A 17,726-nucleotide genomic window follows, 5' to 3' on the forward strand; every position below is an offset into this window, starting at 1 on the left:
GTATAAATCCCGCAGGAGTAAAAGAAAGGCAGTGTAGCTTACCTGTAAAAAAAAGTACAGACTGTTTTAGCCTGCGCAATGTTTATGACAAAGCACGATGACATCTTGTGATATTGGCAGCTGCTTGTGTCCTTCAGTTGTTGTCGTTTTCCTTTAATTAACTTTTGACACCTCCATTTACTCTTGAAACCAGCCAACGGGTTAGATTCCTTGTAATTGCGATTGTAAAATAGAAGATTTAAAATATCGAGAATCAATGCCCTCAAATGAGGGAAGGACAACAGCAGTCGGTGACTGTACCGAACGGAAAGCTTCATTTTCAATTGCCATGGCAACTGCAGATCGCCATTATAGCGGTGGGCCAGCCGGGGCACTTGTCAGTTTGTGTTATAGCACTAACTATAGTGCTGTTTGCAGTTCTTCCACCCACGTAATTCTTAATTTAAAATTTGATTTCACAATGCAAACTCTTTCATATAGTTCCCACCTGTAATAGCAGCCTTGGAACAAAAACTGTCATTATTACTTACTGATGTTTGAAAACAATTGTCATTTCAATGCTTTTCTCACTCACTGTATACTAGGAACCCCTAAAGTGAAAATTTCAATAAAAGGAAATATATTTATCGTTAGGTTGAGACACTTTCTCATCTTAACGAGAAATGTCTTTCGCTGCTAGCGTTAGCTTATTTACCTGCAGGAGCTAGCTTCCTGTGAACGTTCGGTAGTTAGGACGAGAAACATTCTCGCTAGGACATGAAGCTACTATCCTCATCTTATTTTCTTCTCGTTGGTCGATGAGACTATTTGGTCTAGATTATACCGACTGTACTATAGTCCTTGTTTTTAGGGAAAGTCCTCTTCTGCTGCCATTGTCTCACTGTACTGGATGCGGATTGAAAATAGACCACTGTTCACGGGAAGCTAGCTCACGCAGGTGAATAAGGCTAGCGCTAGCGGGGAATGACGGCTCTCATTTGAACGAGAAACACATTTATTAATTACTGTAATTTATGTTATTTATTTTTCTCCACGTCACTTTAGAGGCTCTATAGTATATATGTACAGTATATAAAAAAATACATCTATTATCTTGAAAAATGTGTCCTGATTAGGGTGACTTGCTTCTACAACTATCCAGGGCTTACTTTGGGCAAAAAGCAGACGTGACAGGGTGCTACATGATGGCTGCACTGCTCTTCAATGGCCGTCGCCACATCTCGGGGAAGATTTTGATGAATGTGATTCTGGAGGGCCACACAGTTATGTTACACTGCCTTTTATGCTCCGCCATCATGCCCGAAGACAGCTGGGAGAGGCTCCGGCACGCCCCGCGACCCTCGTGAGGTCAAGCGGATCACAAAATGGATGGATGGAAATAAATACTAAAGTGATGCAAGATATTTTGGAAAACTGCAGTTACGCTCACATATCAGGCAGATATGCGCACTCAAGCCGTCTGCAAATCACTCCACATTGCGGCGGAATTGAAGCATCGCTTGGGGCGGATCATATTTACCTGCAACTAAAGTAGAAAAGAAAATGGTTCTCGGTTTACCAGTGGAGACTTGTAATTGCAATGCAGCAGAGACCTTTACACAATTAACATTCCTTGCAAAGTAACAGAGGCTGCCCACACTAATGAGGTAGGGAAAAAAAATAAATCGTTTAAATCGCACGCGCGTGTGCGCACACACACACACACACATATCTAAACACAAAGACGCCGCAGGTGGCGTACTCCGTTCCAAGAAAACGCCATCATCCTTTGAATCCCTCTGGATGGGGCACTTGCTGGTCTTCTAAACTCCGTGAAGCATGAGGTTTTCAGGAGTTGCAGGTGCATCTCTTCTGCCAAGTGTGGAAAACTGAGCAGGCAGCAATCAAAGCCAGCAGCACCTCTTACCAGCTTTTCTCTCCCAATTCCGTTTTCACTGTATTGCTTCAATTTATCGAGAAACGAGCTCACGCTGTGCATTCTTGACTCTGTGGACTGAATGATGGATGGGCAGATATACAGATGTGATGCACGAGTCGTTGCTTCGAAAAACTGAGAAACTAAGAAAGCACACCCAACAAGTGCAAAAATATTTCTTGTCTATTAATAAAACAAAAAAAATGCTCACCGGCGTCGAGGGCCTAACAGCAACCAGCAATACAGATGATGTATAGTGCCATCTTTTGGATGCATCCTGCAAATGCAGTTTGTTGTGTTGTCATCATATAGTGCTGTTGATTTTTTTGGGGGGGGCAGGGGGTGGTTGTCATTTGAATGGACTGTACATGTGAAGTCGTTGTGACATATTCTCGACATTCATTTGCAGAAGAAATGTTCACGGCACACCTCACGTCACGGGAAATCACGGTGATGCGTCTCCATTTTTTGCCAAATCGACTGACTCCGTGTGAACTGTCGGCCCCTTGAATTCAAAACCCGTCCTTTGAGACGCATAGAAAAGAGCCGATGCAGTTTCTCTCACTGCAAGATGCATTTATTGTTCTCATGGCACAATTCTTACAAAACGGACAATTGGCTGCAGCAAGACTCGGAAAAAAAGAAAAACAAATGTTTCCCCTCAGCGTCGCTTTCATTCAGTCAACTGCAGTGTGTTTATTCTTAAAAACAGATGAAAGTCAAGTGCCATGCTGATGGCTGAACCCGGGGAAAAGATGGAGCTTACAGGTGTTATTTAATTAAGATTTTCCCCAGTCAAGAGAGGAAGTGAGTTTTGACTCAATATATGACTCTCGATACAAAAAAAAGAGAAAAGAAAGAAAGAAACTATGTACAATATTATACAGCTTTCAGTGTAAAAAGTGGATTAAATTGACGGGCGTTATAAACGGCACGAGTGCGCGCGGGTTCATGTGCGTATTCTCCAGCAGAAGGAAACATCAGACAAGTAAAATGGTCGTGAAACAAGAATCAAGGAGGGGCTGCTGATGGATTGTGAAAAGGATTTGGAGGGAAAGAAGCAAAAGCGGAGAGTGAACCAAAACGCGGATTGGGAGGAAGGAAGCCTGCCAATCAAAGTCGGCAAAGTTCTCATCACGAGTGCGCATCGCGGCGAAAACAACCACCACCGTTTGCCGTACTCGTGCTCATAAAATCAATTCATTAATCCTCAAATCCGGCCCAAGATAAATGCACGAAACATTAAATGAACGGAAATGTACAGTCGGATGATAAACAATATATAACTGATTGTTTTCCAAGATATGCTGTTTGCCTTAGACTACTAATAATTTTTTTTGTTTTAATCCTGAATGTTTGAAGAGCCGAGTTAAAAATGGCGAGGCTACGAGCATCGTTTGGAACTTCAACTTGAACTATCTTGTATGAGATCTCCAATGCAAAATCGTGCTTTGTTTGATCAAAAGTAAATCATCTAAGCGAGGAGTCAAGCGCTGGCAAGGAATTTCCAATTTGTTACGTCACCGTCTCCGCTACCTGGCTTGGCTGACACACGGCGAGTTCACAAGGCACATCTCGTTATTTCACATCTCGTACACTGAGGGAAGGAAATAATAGCAAGGAATAAGACTCCTGATGGAGATGAATTATCAATTGTGCTTGCGGACTGGGCTTCCTATTTTTTTTTTTTGGGGTGGAGGGACGTCATTTCGGTTGAATCGATATATTATATATAAAAAATTATATATAAAACTCATGACATGAGAAAAACTGCCACGCGTGTTCTCAAGATGACTTGCAAACGGCGCACAGACAACCAGAAGCTTTGCATGACTTGATATCAAAAAGTAGAAAGGCGGCGAAAAAGATTATTGAAAAAGAAAAGTTGAACGTTCCGCTCCTTCGCTGGGGGGGGGGGGGGGTTCCAGCCAAGTTCTTTGAAAAAGTCTTGCCTATCGGTTTCCCGGGGGGGGGGGGGGGGGGAGCGTGTGAAAAGTGCGCGCCAGCTGTCTAGACCTGCGTGGAATAGGAGCGGTGCAGCGCGGCGCACCGCCCGGCCGAATGCGCGGCGCAGCCGGGAGAGCGCTGTTCGGCCCGCTCGAGACTTGGCTGCAAATGAAGCGAGACGGTGTGAGGACATCGGCTTTGGCGGGGAACCGATGGGGCTGATGGTCATGTGATCTCGGTGAACGGAGATCCCCGCGGAGTCTGCAGGGGAAAGAGAGGAGTGAGAAAGAGGAGAGGGCGGGGCGGACGGAGGAGAGAGGAAAAGCCGAGAGAAGGATCATCAAGAGAGATGCGGGGGGCAGGGGTGGGGGGGGGTGACTGGGTGGCTCGTGGTCATTTTGCCGTGTGGCTACAAAACGGAAAAATGGCAACAGAAGAAGGGGAGAGTGAGACAAAGTCCACGTTGCTTAGAATGGTTGAACGTAGGTGTTGTAGAGTGGGGGGGAGAAGAGCAAAGTGCCGGATGCTGGTGGGGAGGGAGTGAAGGGAGCAGATTGAGAGGAAAGAGGCAAGGTGGGAGACAGAGGAAAAATCGGCAATCAGGTACAGGTGACAGACCGCAAAGGACGCCGAGCATTTCCCGAGCGCGTCGGCCATATTGACGTGACTTGGAAGTCCTTCCGAAGGCGATGGGGGGCCATGTCCCGTGTCGGAACGCGCAAAATGTCGTTTAAATATCTTCGGGAGAGCGTCCGACCGATGGGGACGCCTTCAGAAGGTATAGTATTCCCACGTAAATATAGCCAGGGGAGGACGGGGGGGGTGAAGCCGGTTTGCAAATCGCAGCATTGGAAAGCGGGCTTGCGTAGCCGAGCACTTTTCATTTGGGTGCTGAGTTACACCATCCGTGACTTTCTTCCCGTCTGCATGTCGACCATTCGAGAGTGAGATTTGTTCCGTTCTCTTGCCGAAATGGAAGCGCAGCACATTTCACGCCAGTAGAACAAATCCCAGATCTTCTCCTTCGACGTGCACATGCGCAGATTTCAAGGATTTGCCTCTTGGGGACTTCACGCATGCATGTGTATTAGGTTGTTTGGAAGTGGCGGGAGGCGGGGGGGGGGGTGATCTCACAGACGGTCTTCGGTCTACGTTGCCCGGGCTCTTACCTGAAGGCCACTTAACTTTTCTAGTGGACTCTCCACGCAGGGCAGCGTCACCATGGGCATCGCCGACGTGGACTCGGGACACTGGGCCACTTGTGCGGAAGGGCCGAGCTGCATCTGCTGGAAGTTGTTAATCACACAAGTCACCTGCAGGAAAAGTGAGAGAGAAAGAGACACTTGGAACAACAGGATGAAAGTCCACGGAGGGTTTGAGACCTGCACGGTCTCACTTCAATCATCAGGCAGCATGAACTCAGTCACTCTCAAAGACGTTTTTAAACAGACTTGGTCCAGAACTGACACTGAATGAGTTCGGATCGCATCTCAAATATTAACCCTCTTGGGCAGGGGTTTCCAAACTTTTTGCCAAGGGGGCCAGATTTTATGTGGTAAAATGTCGGGGGGGCCGACCTTGGCTGACATTCTTTACATTGAACAACAATATTGTTCAACAAATTTTAGTAAGCCAGTCTGTTTCACATTTCCATTTTTATTTTAATTTCAACAATCTTAAGAATTTCCTTTGGTTCATTTGAAACAGGAATTTGAAATATGACATATCAGTCAATATAAACACGGAGTGATGTCTTGTTAACTCGTGAGTGATGCCCTCTAGTGTCTAAATGCTATTACTCATTTAGTGAATGCTATTACTCATTTAGCCACTAGAGGGAAGCAGTACTCTATGAAACATCACTCACCAGTCCCCGAGACCTCAGTCAATGCAACACGTGTTCCATTGCGCCCAACCTGCGGGCCAGACGGCACTGATTTTATGACAGGGGGCCGAGGGCCGGATGAAATTCGACCGCGGGCCGGATTTGGCCCGCGGGCCGGACTTTGGACATGCCTGCTCTTGGGGATTTCTGAGCTGTTTTCCTCAAACCGTTTCAGGTGTTCCACCACAGCTGTCAGACTCTGTCTGGGCCTTGAGGGCCACTTTCCTGTCGGTTTCCAACACACCTGATTCAGATGATCATCTTATCACCAAGCTGTACTGGACTTGATTTTTGTTTTTCTTCTTCTTCTTCTTCTTCTTCTTCTTCTCAAATGCGAATTTCTCCATTGCGAGACAAATCGAGGTTGTCTTATCTTACCAGAAAGACGGCGATGGCTCCGCCAGTGAAGAATCCCGCCAGGACATCGGCCCAGTGGTTGCGATATTCAGCCACCCTGATCACGCCGACGATCATCGCCAGGCACAGCAAGGTGAAGCTGACGGTGGGCTTTGTCAGGCGCGTCCCTTTGGTCTTGAACACCAGCGTCACATACATCTAAAGAAAGGTTGAAGTGAAATCCCAAGCTGCTTCCCGCCATCAGATCAAAAGGGTCACGTGGAGGTGAGCTTGAAGGTCAAAGGCCACCGCGAGCACGCGTCGACCTACCACGGTGTAGACTGCGGAGTAGACGCTGAGCGCCGCGTCCTTGCAGGGGAAGGATTTCCGTGCAGACAGGACGACGGGAGGGCTGCCCGTGCAGGCCCGGCGCTCACTGATGTATTGCGTGTTGGATTGGCAGCCCAGCGCCGTGTAGTTTGGTCGGCAGGCCGAGAGGAAGTGAGGAGTCTGGTTGCCTGTCACCACCTGCCCGGCATTGGCGAAGATGCTTGTCGTCAGTAGACCGAAGGCGTGGACCCCTGGATTCGGATGAATCGGGATGGACGGCAGAAATAAGCACGGGAGCCGTTGAAGACTGGTTCGGCACCGAATCTGAATCGGATCTTTCACCAACAAAAAAATAGCGAGCGGGCGAGAGAGCAAAACAAATCAAGCGAGCTCTTGGATAAAACGGCTGATAAATCGTAGCTCTCAAAATAGCAGCTTGGGTGTAAATGTGTAAATGAAGCTTTCACCTGTGAAGGTGAAGCGCAAATTGCTCATTTCTGCGTGCGGATTAGAACTTCAACAACTTGTACTTGTTCGGCGGACATCGCAGGCAACCTTTGAAAATATCAACGGCCATCGCCTTTCGCGTCTGTTTGCTCCGTCCGCGCTCATTTGTTTTGACGCGACGGCATTCTGAATTCGCCAAATGCGGCGAGGCAAGCGGAATACAAAAGAGCGCCCACCTAAGAAGCGGATGATGCGTCTCAGGAGGGGGTTGAAGTAGCAGCAGTCCGCAGTGACGATGGTCCTCTCCCGGCTTCCTTCTGCCGTGGTGAAGAAAGCGAACAGTTCTCCGACAAGAATCTGGAGACGCAAAAAAAACAAAACGCAAAACCATTATCATCTGGTTGGAAATGGTTGCGTATCGCTACTTTTTGACGCGAATGAAAACAAAACACGAAAGTGGATGATTTTCTTGACGTGATCTTCACAACGACAAATAAATGATCAATAAATGTTCCAATATTGTACTTTTCCAATCTTCAGTGTAAGAACGTTGATCGCCAAGACTGAAACACTGCACCCCCCCCCCAAAAAAAAACTCCAGAAGCCCCACCATCGCATGCCTCGCTCGTTCTTTCCACCATTCGTGAAACGTAACCCCTTGAGGGTGTTCCTTGGCTACCGTGGAAACAACATGACAAGAAGCAAATTCAAGCTAAAGGGAGATTTGATCCGGCGAATCGAGTCGAAGCTATTAAGGGCAACGTCACGCGCAAAGAAGCATTTCAAGATGGCACAGCGTCCACGGGGACGCTGGGTTCGTGCGGCACCGTGCGCGCCGGAATATCGATGCTAATCAAGGTACTCTTGCTCTCACTTTTCGACAAACCCTCTGAAGTGCGTTGCCTCGGGCGTCGCTATAAAGTCGTGGGCGGCGGCCCTGATACGAAAACATGTAGTGCGACTCCTGCCTTTCGTTTTTTTTTTTCCTCACGTTGGCCGACTGATTTTCAAAAGACAACCTTGTGTAGTCAAAACAAAAAGCCCTTCATTTTGTACCCGTCGCCGTCCCCTTTTTTGAACCTACTCCACGTTGACTTTGCGTTCACGGACTGAGCAGGGAAAACCTCGACCTGAAGCGGTCGCAACAATTGGTGCTGGCTTGTCCCGCCGCGCAGCCCACCCTGCCATCTGTGTCTTTGATCTGGGATGATGGTGCGCTGCCACTCCATCATCAGGGCGCTTTGTGGGTGTTTTTTGGGTGGTGGAACATATGGATATTGGAATTATATACGGGCGCTACGATTACGGTGTCATTCATTCGGAAACTGTGACCCATTTCACAAAAACAAAAAAACAAAAACCAAACCCAAAACTTTGATCATTCAGACAAATCGTAGAATCTTTTTTTTTTTTTTTTGCTCTTGGATTGGCTGCAAATGGGAAGCTTCGACTGTCTCATGTAAGGCTGCAGCGTCCAGTTTGAACAGCGTTCCAGACGTGTTTCCTTTGAATATTTTTCGCTTCTCTCCGTTGCACATTTGAAAATCCATGCTCACCGAGCACTTTGCAAGCACGTACTCTCCTCGAAACGCACGCGGTCCCACAAAATTGCTTTTCTTTGCGTGGATTGCCTTCTTTTTCGGTGCCCAGCGGGAGAGTTTTTGTTGTTGTTGTTGTTGTTTTTTGCTTCTTGCTGCAAGCCATGATCACTATGTAATGACTTCAGCTCTCTTGCTTTTTTTTTTTTTTAATTTATTCTCTTGTGTGTTCCTGAGTCAGCCTCATTTCTCCAATGCGCACACACACACACACACACACACCTGCTTGTCAGGCTTGAGGGGGAGGGTGTCACCTCCATGCAGTTCACCAATCTGCTCACTCTACGATATGGATAGTGCAGCCAAAACCAGAAATAATTCATCAACACAATACAGCCTCAACTGCAAATAGAGAGAACCCCCCTCCCCCCCCGGGCCCCCCTGTAGAATGCATGACAGTAACTTTGACAGCCTCGCTGTCCATCAATGCGCTTTTCTTCACTCTCATCTTTTCTTAACAGAAGCACACCCACCCTTGCCGATTTTGCTTTTCTCACACACTCCTCATCAATAAGAAAAAACGCTTACCGTGAAGGTGGGAATGGCAGTGACAAGCGAGTAGATGAGGACCGGGGGAATCTTGCTGGTGTGGTCCGGTCCGGGGTAGGGCTTGGAGAAGGTTTTGTCATTGCAGAAGAAGCCTTGGATGTGCACGGGGAAGGTGTCCGTGAACTCAAAGTAGTAAGCCAGGAGCACCGTCCCGGCCATGATCACCAGCTGGAAATAGAACATGATCACTCTGTTAGGAAAGGAGAGGACAAGAGGAGAGGCGGGAGGGGGGAGAGGCGGGGGAGGAGGGGGCGAAGAGAGGAAGCTGAAAGAGTCCGGTCCGGGCTCCCGTTTGCAAAATATCCCAGCCAAAGTGAAATGTGAAATGTTTGGATCTAGATCAGAGGCTGAGAAGAAAGAGAGAGCCAGAGAGGGCGCACACATGAAAAAAGATGTGATAGGAGATGTCATGCTAGACGGGGTCTCCACCCCCCCCCCCCTCCCCCTTACCCTCTCCCGCTCTTTAGAGTAGAAAAATCGGAGCCAAATCAAAGCAAAGAGGCTGCCTCAACATGGACCCGAAGAGAGCAGATGCAACAGAGTGATTTGGCTCAGGGCTTGTACCAACTGCACCACGAACCTCTCTGGGTTGGACATGCTGCCTCGTTCTATCGCGTCATGACCTCTGATGGAACAAGACGAAATCCAACAACGTCCATCCAGTCCACTTCTTCTTTAAATCTGCGAAATGGAGCTCGACTGTATGTCGCTTTCATTTTCGTCCTGTCCAGGTTCATCAGAGGGCACCATTCACGCATCGACACTTTTGCTTTGCTGTATGTGTTCAATTGGCTTCCTTAAAAATGCTCCAGAACTGAACAATCGCAGCAAGCACGCAAGGCAAAAAAAATCCATCCATCCATCCATCCATCATCTACCGCTTATCCGGGGCCGGGTCGCGGGGGCAACAGCTTTAGCAGGGAAGCCCAGACTTCCCTCTCCCTAGCTACTTCTTCCAGCTCTCCCCGGGGGATCCCGAGGCGTTCCCAGGCCAGCTGGGTGACATAGTCTCTCCAGCGTGTCCTGGGTCTTCCTCGGGGTCTCCTCCCGGTGGGACATGCCCGGAACACCTCACCGGGGAGGCGCTCAGGAGGCATCCGAATCAGATGCCCAAGCCACCTCATCTGGCTCCTCTCGATGTGGAGGAGAAGCGGCTCGACTCTGAGCCCCTCCCGGATGACCGAGCTTCTCACCTTATCTCTAAGGGAGAGCCCGGACACCCTGCGGAGAAAACTCATTTCGGCCGCTTGTATCCGGGATCTTGTTCTTTCGGTCACGACCCATAGCTCGTGACCATAGATGAGGGTTGGGACGTAAATCGACCGGTAAATTGAGAGCTTCGCCCTTTGGCTCAGCTCCTTCTTCACCACGACAGACCGATACAACGTCCGCAAAAAAAATCATTTCAGAAAATATTCGGAACGAATCGAAAGTGTGTCACAATCGGATTCTAGCTTTCGGTTACGCGACATCCCACAGACAGATTTGATTATTTCATCGTGCCGCTGAGCCCGTGTTTGTATTCCACACTCTGACCAAAAAAAAAGAAAGAAAACCCCCCCGCCCCCACTCACCAGAATATTGCCAGTACACATCATGCTCCCACTTTGATATTCCCAAACCATGAAAACCAGAGTGATGTCACAACAAATCTTCCGAAAGGAAGATTCCTATCGCAGAGAGGCGGCTGACATCGCGTGAATAAAATCTTGACAGGCGGTCAGCGCTAATGAGAGCTTCTCCGCAAGCGCCGGACCGGCTCATTGGCCCGCACTTAAGGCTGATTTGTCACTTCAAGTATATGAAAGGCTCCCCGCTGACAGCGACCCCGGCCAAACGGAGTGATGACTCCATTCCGCGGGCAAAATCACACGGCTTTCCGACACCATGTTAAGGAGCGCCATCCACATCGGACATTTCTACGTTTCCAAGCCTCAAGTTCGGGAACAGGCCGGGAGTGCTTTGCGGCAGATTTCCATTCTTTTGTCGGATTTTGTCATGTAATTGTAAAGGTCCCCGTAAAGAGTCAAATGAAAGAAAGTCAAGCGGGCTATGCTTCTGAGGATAAACAACGGTTGGATGAGTGGAGAACATTGCGTTGATTAACAGAGCCCCGTAAGACGAATAAAGTCCACACGGGTTCCTCAATAAATCAAAATGTCAAGTGACTATCATGTTTTCTTTTTCTTCTTTCATTAGTGTTCAATGTATTTCCATTGAAAAATAAATGGCGACATCATCCGGATCAACAGGAAGTTAAGAGATCCCCGTGTCCGTTTATTGTGTGTGGCAACAGCGTCATCTAGTGGTGGAGCTGCACTCGCATCTTTTCACATACACAAAAATTTAGAAAAACAAAAAAAAATACGCCTCAATATCCATCTTGTTAGACAGGCAGGCTTATTTGATTTATTTCGTTTTTTGGGGCGGGGGTTGTTAATGGTTGTTGTTGCCCCCCCCCCCCTCCCACCCCCAACACTCAATAGTTTGAATGGGTTTTTTCATCCTTTGTTCCAATATTTTGTATGATAATTCAATTAGCAGCGCGGCGCGGTGTAGGCGATAGCACGTCTGAATCACAGTCGCGAGGCTCAGGTCCTCCCACGTGAGGTCTCCCTTTGCTCAGGTGTGTTTTCTCCAGATACTTCCCTTTCCTCCCATAGTCTCAAAAACACGCATGGCGGGTTAATTGGAGAGTCGCCATTTTCATTCCGAATTGAACCGAATGGATAGATTTGAACATGCTGTATGCGTATAGGCCAGCGGGGCGGGGCCCAAACCGGATCCTCGTCATCCCCTGCCCGGCCTGTTTTAGGCGTCTCCCTCCTCTCAACGAAAAAAAATGAAAATGTTTAATTTTAGGATACGAAAGAATTGGTGATTTAGCCCTCGGACGCATTCACGTTTACTTGACCCTGTCCGTTTTCCCCGAGTCTCCCAAATCTCCCCGGATGACACGCTAAAGATAAACAAAGCATCAGGGAGAAAAATGGAAGAGCACACAAGCAAAATGGAGGCGAGGAGCAGAACAAGATGGCTGAGTGGGTAGCGCTGACGGGAAAAGGTTGTGACTTGTGATCAGGGCGCAGCGAATGAAAGGATTCCCAAAGAGACGGAACACACATAGGGAATGAGTCCATTTGATGTGTTTCCATGGTAACTGCTGATGAGGTGTGTTTCATGGCGCTGCTAATGCAGAGTGAAAACATTTTAGATTGCCAGATAAGTTCAAAGGTATTGAAAATACCTTCGAACATGCTCGCTAATGCATTAATCAGGTGAAGGCAAGTTGAAATCCCTCCGCTCAACCTCGGGCAAAGTGCGGCGTGTCATTTGCTGGCTAACAAGTGAGCATTAGTCATTGATGTTACCGTGCAGCTATTCTCCCCCCCCCCCCCCAAAAAATCGATGTCCCAACAGCATTGAATACGCGTCGAGTGCCGGAGTGACTGCTGCTATATTTAGCCCCTTGCTAGACCCACGTTGGGGGTGTTTGTATTTTAACAGACACTTTAACTGAAGTTCTATTGGTGTTGTTCAAAGTCCATCTTCAGAGATGGACGCAGCGCTGAGGTAGGAGATGGAGAAAAACAAAAACAACAAAAGTCTTTTTCTCAAGTGACAGCAATTTGAGAGGGGCCTCCGGGTAACGGGCAAGCTCAGAGAAAATTGCGTGGAGATGTGATCAAAATGAACGCCGGCAATTCCGCGTTTTGAATAAATCAAGGCATCCCGCCGCGTACGTCGGTGACTTATTTACCTCGACAAAGAGGAAACAGGGGACAATGGAGCTGCTGCTCTTCACACCCGGCTTCTTCTCCACCGCCATGCCACCCGCGTCTTTGTTTCAGCCCGCCTCGTCTCAGCTCTCGAGCTCCTGCTCTGCGAGGAAAGAACACAAAGTTAGTCCGGGCTACGACGTGTGAGATTTAAGCGGGAAGAAATGCGGGAGATGACCTCTCTGCGTGCACGGGTTCACAAAATACAACAAAGCAATGCCTACCGCCATATTCTTTAAGCTCGCCGTACATTTTACCACGTCTGCGTCCAATGATACAATGCGTCTCGTGTACTTGCTAAATACAGAACCGTAACTGACACTACGCCTTTTAATACAGCGCACCGTATGGTCATGAATATACGGGCACGATTGGCAGCGGGTGTGCAAGCTGGAGGAAAGGCCCTCTTCTGCCACCTGCTGGCGACACACCAAAATAGAGTCAGTGGACAATGAAGTACACCATTCATTCATTCATTCATCTTCCGAACCGCTTGATCCTCACTAGGGTCGCGGGGGGTGCTGGAGCCTATCCCAGCTGTCTCCGGGCAGTAGGCGGGGGACACCATGAATCGGCTGCCAGCCAATCGCAGGGCACACAGAAACAAACAACCATTCGCACTCACACTCACACCTCGGGACAATTTAGAGTGTTCAATCAGCCTGCCATGCATGTTTTTGGAATGTGGGAGGAAACCGGAGCACCCGGAGAAAACCCACGCAGGCCCGGGGAGAACATGCAAACTCCAGACAGCGAGGCCGGAGCTGGAATCGAACCCGGTACCTCTGCACTGTGAAACCAAGATGCTAACCACTGGACTACCGGGCCGCCCATGAAGTACACTAATGTCTTTAAATAAATCAAGTAAATCTCAAGCAGAGGCGAGTGGTGACGTGCATTCTTCTTTTGAACGCCATCCCTCCACGAGGGGGGGGGAAATAAAAAAGGCCTGAGGGATGAATAAGGCATGACATCAAGCTTTTAGCCGGCCTCAGAACAAGGCCACGTGCAAAGCAAGACCGCTTTGAGAGAGATCATTTGGAATCGTTTGAGCACCCAGAAGCTCAACAAAATACGTTCGGGGTGGAGGGGGGGGGGGGGGGAATCACTTCCATCCACTTGCGATGGAACTTACTTGCGAAGTTCATCTCCAAGAGAGAAACAAGAGAATCAGAATGGAAGAGCATTTTTAAAAAAAAACTTTTTTTGGTATTGTTATATCTCTTTTTTATTCAACTGTTTTGTGTTGCTGAATGAAAAGTGACACGTCCTCCTCTTCTGGCTGTGGGAGGCGACACTTTTGTGCAATTTGGGCCACGATGCACGCGTGTGTTGGTGGCAGCACTCGTGTTTTGGGAAAAACTGCTTTGGCGGCCAGAGATGAGTAGGAGAAGCTTTGATCATAGAAAAAAAACCAAAAAAAAGGAGTCCTGGGACACCCCTGCCGGGGAATGATCTCATCGGAATAATTATAGCGTTGGATATTCCCAGCTGGTAAAGTACCCGACTTGGATCGTTTACCAAATGTGTGCGGTCCAAAAGAACGCGCTGCATCTTTGCACAAAATGTCTCCTAAACTCCGCTGTCCTGTATGGACCATTACGGTGGCGACTTTTTACCTTCACTCATCATGGGCATGAGCATCTTGTTCATTTTTGCCTTTGACGCGATCGATCTGTATTGATACACGTGTCATTGTGAGCATCAAAAGGGGGGCGCGCGCGGTGATGCGGCGGGAACGTGCCGACGGTCTGTCGCTCGCTCCTTCTTCTGATTCAGTGCAGTTTGCCACAGAGGGCTGAGTTGAAAATTTTTTTGCTTGGCGTCCTTTTTCGTGCTTTGGAACTGCGTCGCGTGATGTTTTGAATATTCCTGTTGCCCGTTGAGTCGAACGAGCCCGCAAATTCTACTGGAGCTCGGACCGCGCGAGTGCTCCAAATATCGTTGGCCGTCCGCGGACGTACACGCGCGCCCGCGTTAGCCTTGACCTTGGCCTTGACGTGACCTTGATCCTCCTCAAAGAAAAATGTGTCGAACCGCTGCGTTGTACAAGTGGACATTGTTTGGGGAGCACCCAGACGCTCCTCCCGATCACACCGTACGCACCCACGGGCACACTCAAGAATCAAAGCAAGAGCCCCCCCCCCCCCCCCCCCCCCCAAAACCCTCCACTTGCTCACTTGAAGTGGAGGAGATGCAAAAATGGGGCTTTGCAAAGCACGTGCGGATTCGGCCTCTTGTAGCCATGGCGGCTGTTAAGATCTCCCTCTCACAAACCAGGGAATCCTGCCATCCATCCCCAACCCCCCCACACCCCCCCACACCCCCTTCCTCCCGCCTCTACTCACCTCGGGTACCCGGTTGCTCGGCCAATGGTTGCCGTATGCGCCGACCACGTCTGATCAGATGTCGATCAGATGTCAAAGTGCTGTGACGAATCTCCGGCCGAGGGTGGTGGGGGGGGGAGGTCTGCCTCAGCCGCCGCTCCTCAGATAGCGAGACGAAGAGGAGGAGGCGCACGGAAGCCTCCGGAACCGCGCGCGGGCAAGACTCACGCAGTCCGTCCGCTCGCCATCCCTTATTTTTTTTTCCAAGAAGCTTGTCCTCCCAACCACGGGGGGGGGGGGTTGCTAATGACCTCCCCGTGCGCTACTCGGTCTGACGCAGCGTGATGCGTCCCCGCACATGGAGACGGAGAGACATGGAACGCATGTCTGTGCGGGAGAAAGAGTGCACAATCATGTGCGCGAAACGGCGAGCGAGAGGGAGGGAGGGAGGGAGGGAATGCCTCGTATGTGTCGGCTCATTTGCATTCAGGGCTTGCGTCGCCTCTCGACTCCCCCCACCCCCCCTCGTCTTCCGCTGTCCAGCCCTCCACCCTGCAGGTTTCCTCACTCTTGCCTTTTCTGTCCTCCTCCCGTCGCGCGGACTTTCTTTCCCCACCTCTTAGCGGGTAGGAGGGATGCAGCAGACGAGGGAGGAGGTTTGGAGCCCCCCCCCCAAAAAAAAGAGTCTTTTGTTTTTGTTGCACGGTGGGCGACTGGTTCGCACGTCCAACTCGGTGTGAGTGTGAGCACGAATGGTTGTTTGTCGACGTGTGCCCTGCGATTGGCTGCCGACCGGTTCCGGTTGTCCCCCGTCGACCGCCTGAAGACAGCCGGGATAGGTACAAAATGTTTGACCTTTTGTGTCAATGGTTCGAATCAATAACGCAGAGCCCAAGATTACGATGACGTTCCTACGCCGTATGTGCGGACGCCAACTGTGACATCCACCTATCGCCTGCAACCTTCGGGAAAGTTGAGGCCCATCCCAACGTCTCCTCGGCGACACCCTCGGGTGCGCTCAACGAATCGGGGAGGTTCACCTCAAGTGTATCCGCTCGCTTCTCTGCCGGTAGCTTCCTGCCTTACTCTCATCAATATGAAATGACCTCGGAGACTGTCATCGCCACTCGCCGAGCCTGATTATATTGGATGAAACCGACGGAATGACGAACGTGAAGGGCACTTGGTATTTCCATGGCAACATGTTGACCATCCCAAACGTTGAGATGTTCTTATGGCACGGCAGTGGGTGTGATGTGAACGTTTGAGACGGGAATACGTATCCCGGATGTATGATTGAGGTTTTGAATGCAGCGGCGTACAGTACACACACACACACACAGACCGGTTTATGTGTTTTGTGGGGACCACTTTTTAGTTCATGCATATATGAAGAAACGCGCTCATCCGTGCACAACCACGCATCCGCTAACGGTCACTTTAGTGCACAAATCAAAGCATTCCCCGCAAACGGGATTCGGATGGCTGCCTTCCTTTACGCTGCCGCTGAACACGTCTCATTTAAATGATTCACATCATCGATTTGGTGTCGCTACAACATTAGATGGGCACTCGTGCAAGATTTGCTTCACCGTGATAAAGCTGCAGTCGCGACAACCGTGGCGATCCCAAGTGTACACTCTGGCCTTCACCATTTGGGTTTAAACGTGGGAGCGTGAGCTCCCAAAACATATCGACAACACAAACTCACGTTGCACCGACATTAGCGTTAGCATTAGCGTTGTGCGTTGTGAAGCGTTGTGAAGCAAGCTTGCGGCAGACTCGTGCCTGCAACGCAAATGGGGGCCCGATGACATTTTTGCAGGTTGAAACTGAAAAGGCATCTCGATGGACGCGCAGCAGCTTTTATGTCTGCACGCAATGAGGAAACGGCCCCACGACGATGTGGGCGAGATCGTCAAACTGGGAAAGAAGCTTCGAGCGGCGTTAGCAGGTGCGCCTCCCTTTTACAGTCATTGGAAAATGAATTCCATCTCATGTTTTTTTTTTTTTCCCTTTCCTGAGCCACAGTTTGCTAATCTCAGCTCCCCATTTGCACGGGATCCAGCGAAGATGCTCCTCGCTCGCTTCGGCCCGCAAAAAAAGCCTTCTGGCGGAGGGAAATGATGCATGTTATTGTGAACGCACCAGATGGGGCCCTGAAGTAGGCGACATGAGTGCAGAGCAGCGATTCTCATTGATCATCAAGCATTTTGTTTGTGACCCAACCCCCCCTTCGTCCCCCTTGCATTTCTGCAGAACTCATATTCTGTGTGTTCAAAACGTTGTGGACAAATTAAAATGGTTAAAAATAGGCAGAATATGCCATGGTTCTTTTTTTGCTTTTGTTTCAGTTCCGGCTGGAGTGGAGGGCGTTCCCTCCGGCGCGGCACCCGCCATGCGTTGTCATCAGCGGACGAATTGCCACGCAGACCTCTGGCTCTCGGATTATTCGGCCTTTCTCGCGACTCACGAGGGAAGTAAACGTTCAACAGATTTCACAAGGTAGTCAATGAAATTTTTTATACCACGGCAAATACCGATACATACAAATTAAATGCAGCCGATAAATGATCATTTTACGATATTGCTATCTTACTTCCAGCCGACGGT

At 49.3% G+C, this 17,726-nt stretch overlaps 1 protein-coding gene across 3 annotated transcripts; it reads right to left on the reverse strand.

Moving 5' to 3' along the window:
- Positions 1-2,470: 2,470 nt before the first annotated feature.
- On the reverse strand, positions 2,471-15,722 carry plppr2a (phospholipid phosphatase related 2a). 3 transcript variants are annotated; one of them, XM_052048811.1, is made up of 8 exons: positions 15,135-15,722; positions 12,768-12,884; positions 8,987-9,175; positions 7,097-7,217; positions 6,414-6,664; positions 6,126-6,302; positions 5,032-5,175; positions 3,980-4,123 (listed from the first exon to the last, which is right to left on the reverse strand). In XM_052048811.1, the coding sequence occupies exons 2-8, from the start codon at positions 12,834-12,836 to the stop codon at positions 4,088-4,090; spliced, it is 987 nt and encodes a 328-aa protein (XP_051904771.1). In that variant the 5' UTR covers positions 12,837-12,884; positions 15,135-15,722; the 3' UTR covers positions 3,980-4,087. The 3 variants fall into 3 exon arrangements, with proteins under 3 accessions (XP_051904772.1, XP_051904771.1, XP_051904770.1); XM_052048810.1 differs by lacking the exon at positions 3,980-4,123 and adding an exon at positions 4,230-4,388; XM_052048812.1 differs by lacking the exons at positions 12,768-12,884; positions 15,135-15,722 and having other exon boundaries at positions 2,471-4,123; positions 5,048-5,175; positions 8,987-9,211.
- Between the last annotated feature and the right edge of the window lie 2,004 nt (positions 15,723-17,726).

This window comes from Hippocampus zosterae, chromosome 17, assembly GCF_025434085.1.
Source record: "Hippocampus zosterae strain Florida chromosome 17, ASM2543408v3, whole genome shotgun sequence".
NCBI classification, from domain to species: Eukaryota; Metazoa; Chordata; class Actinopteri; order Syngnathiformes; family Syngnathidae; genus Hippocampus; species Hippocampus zosterae.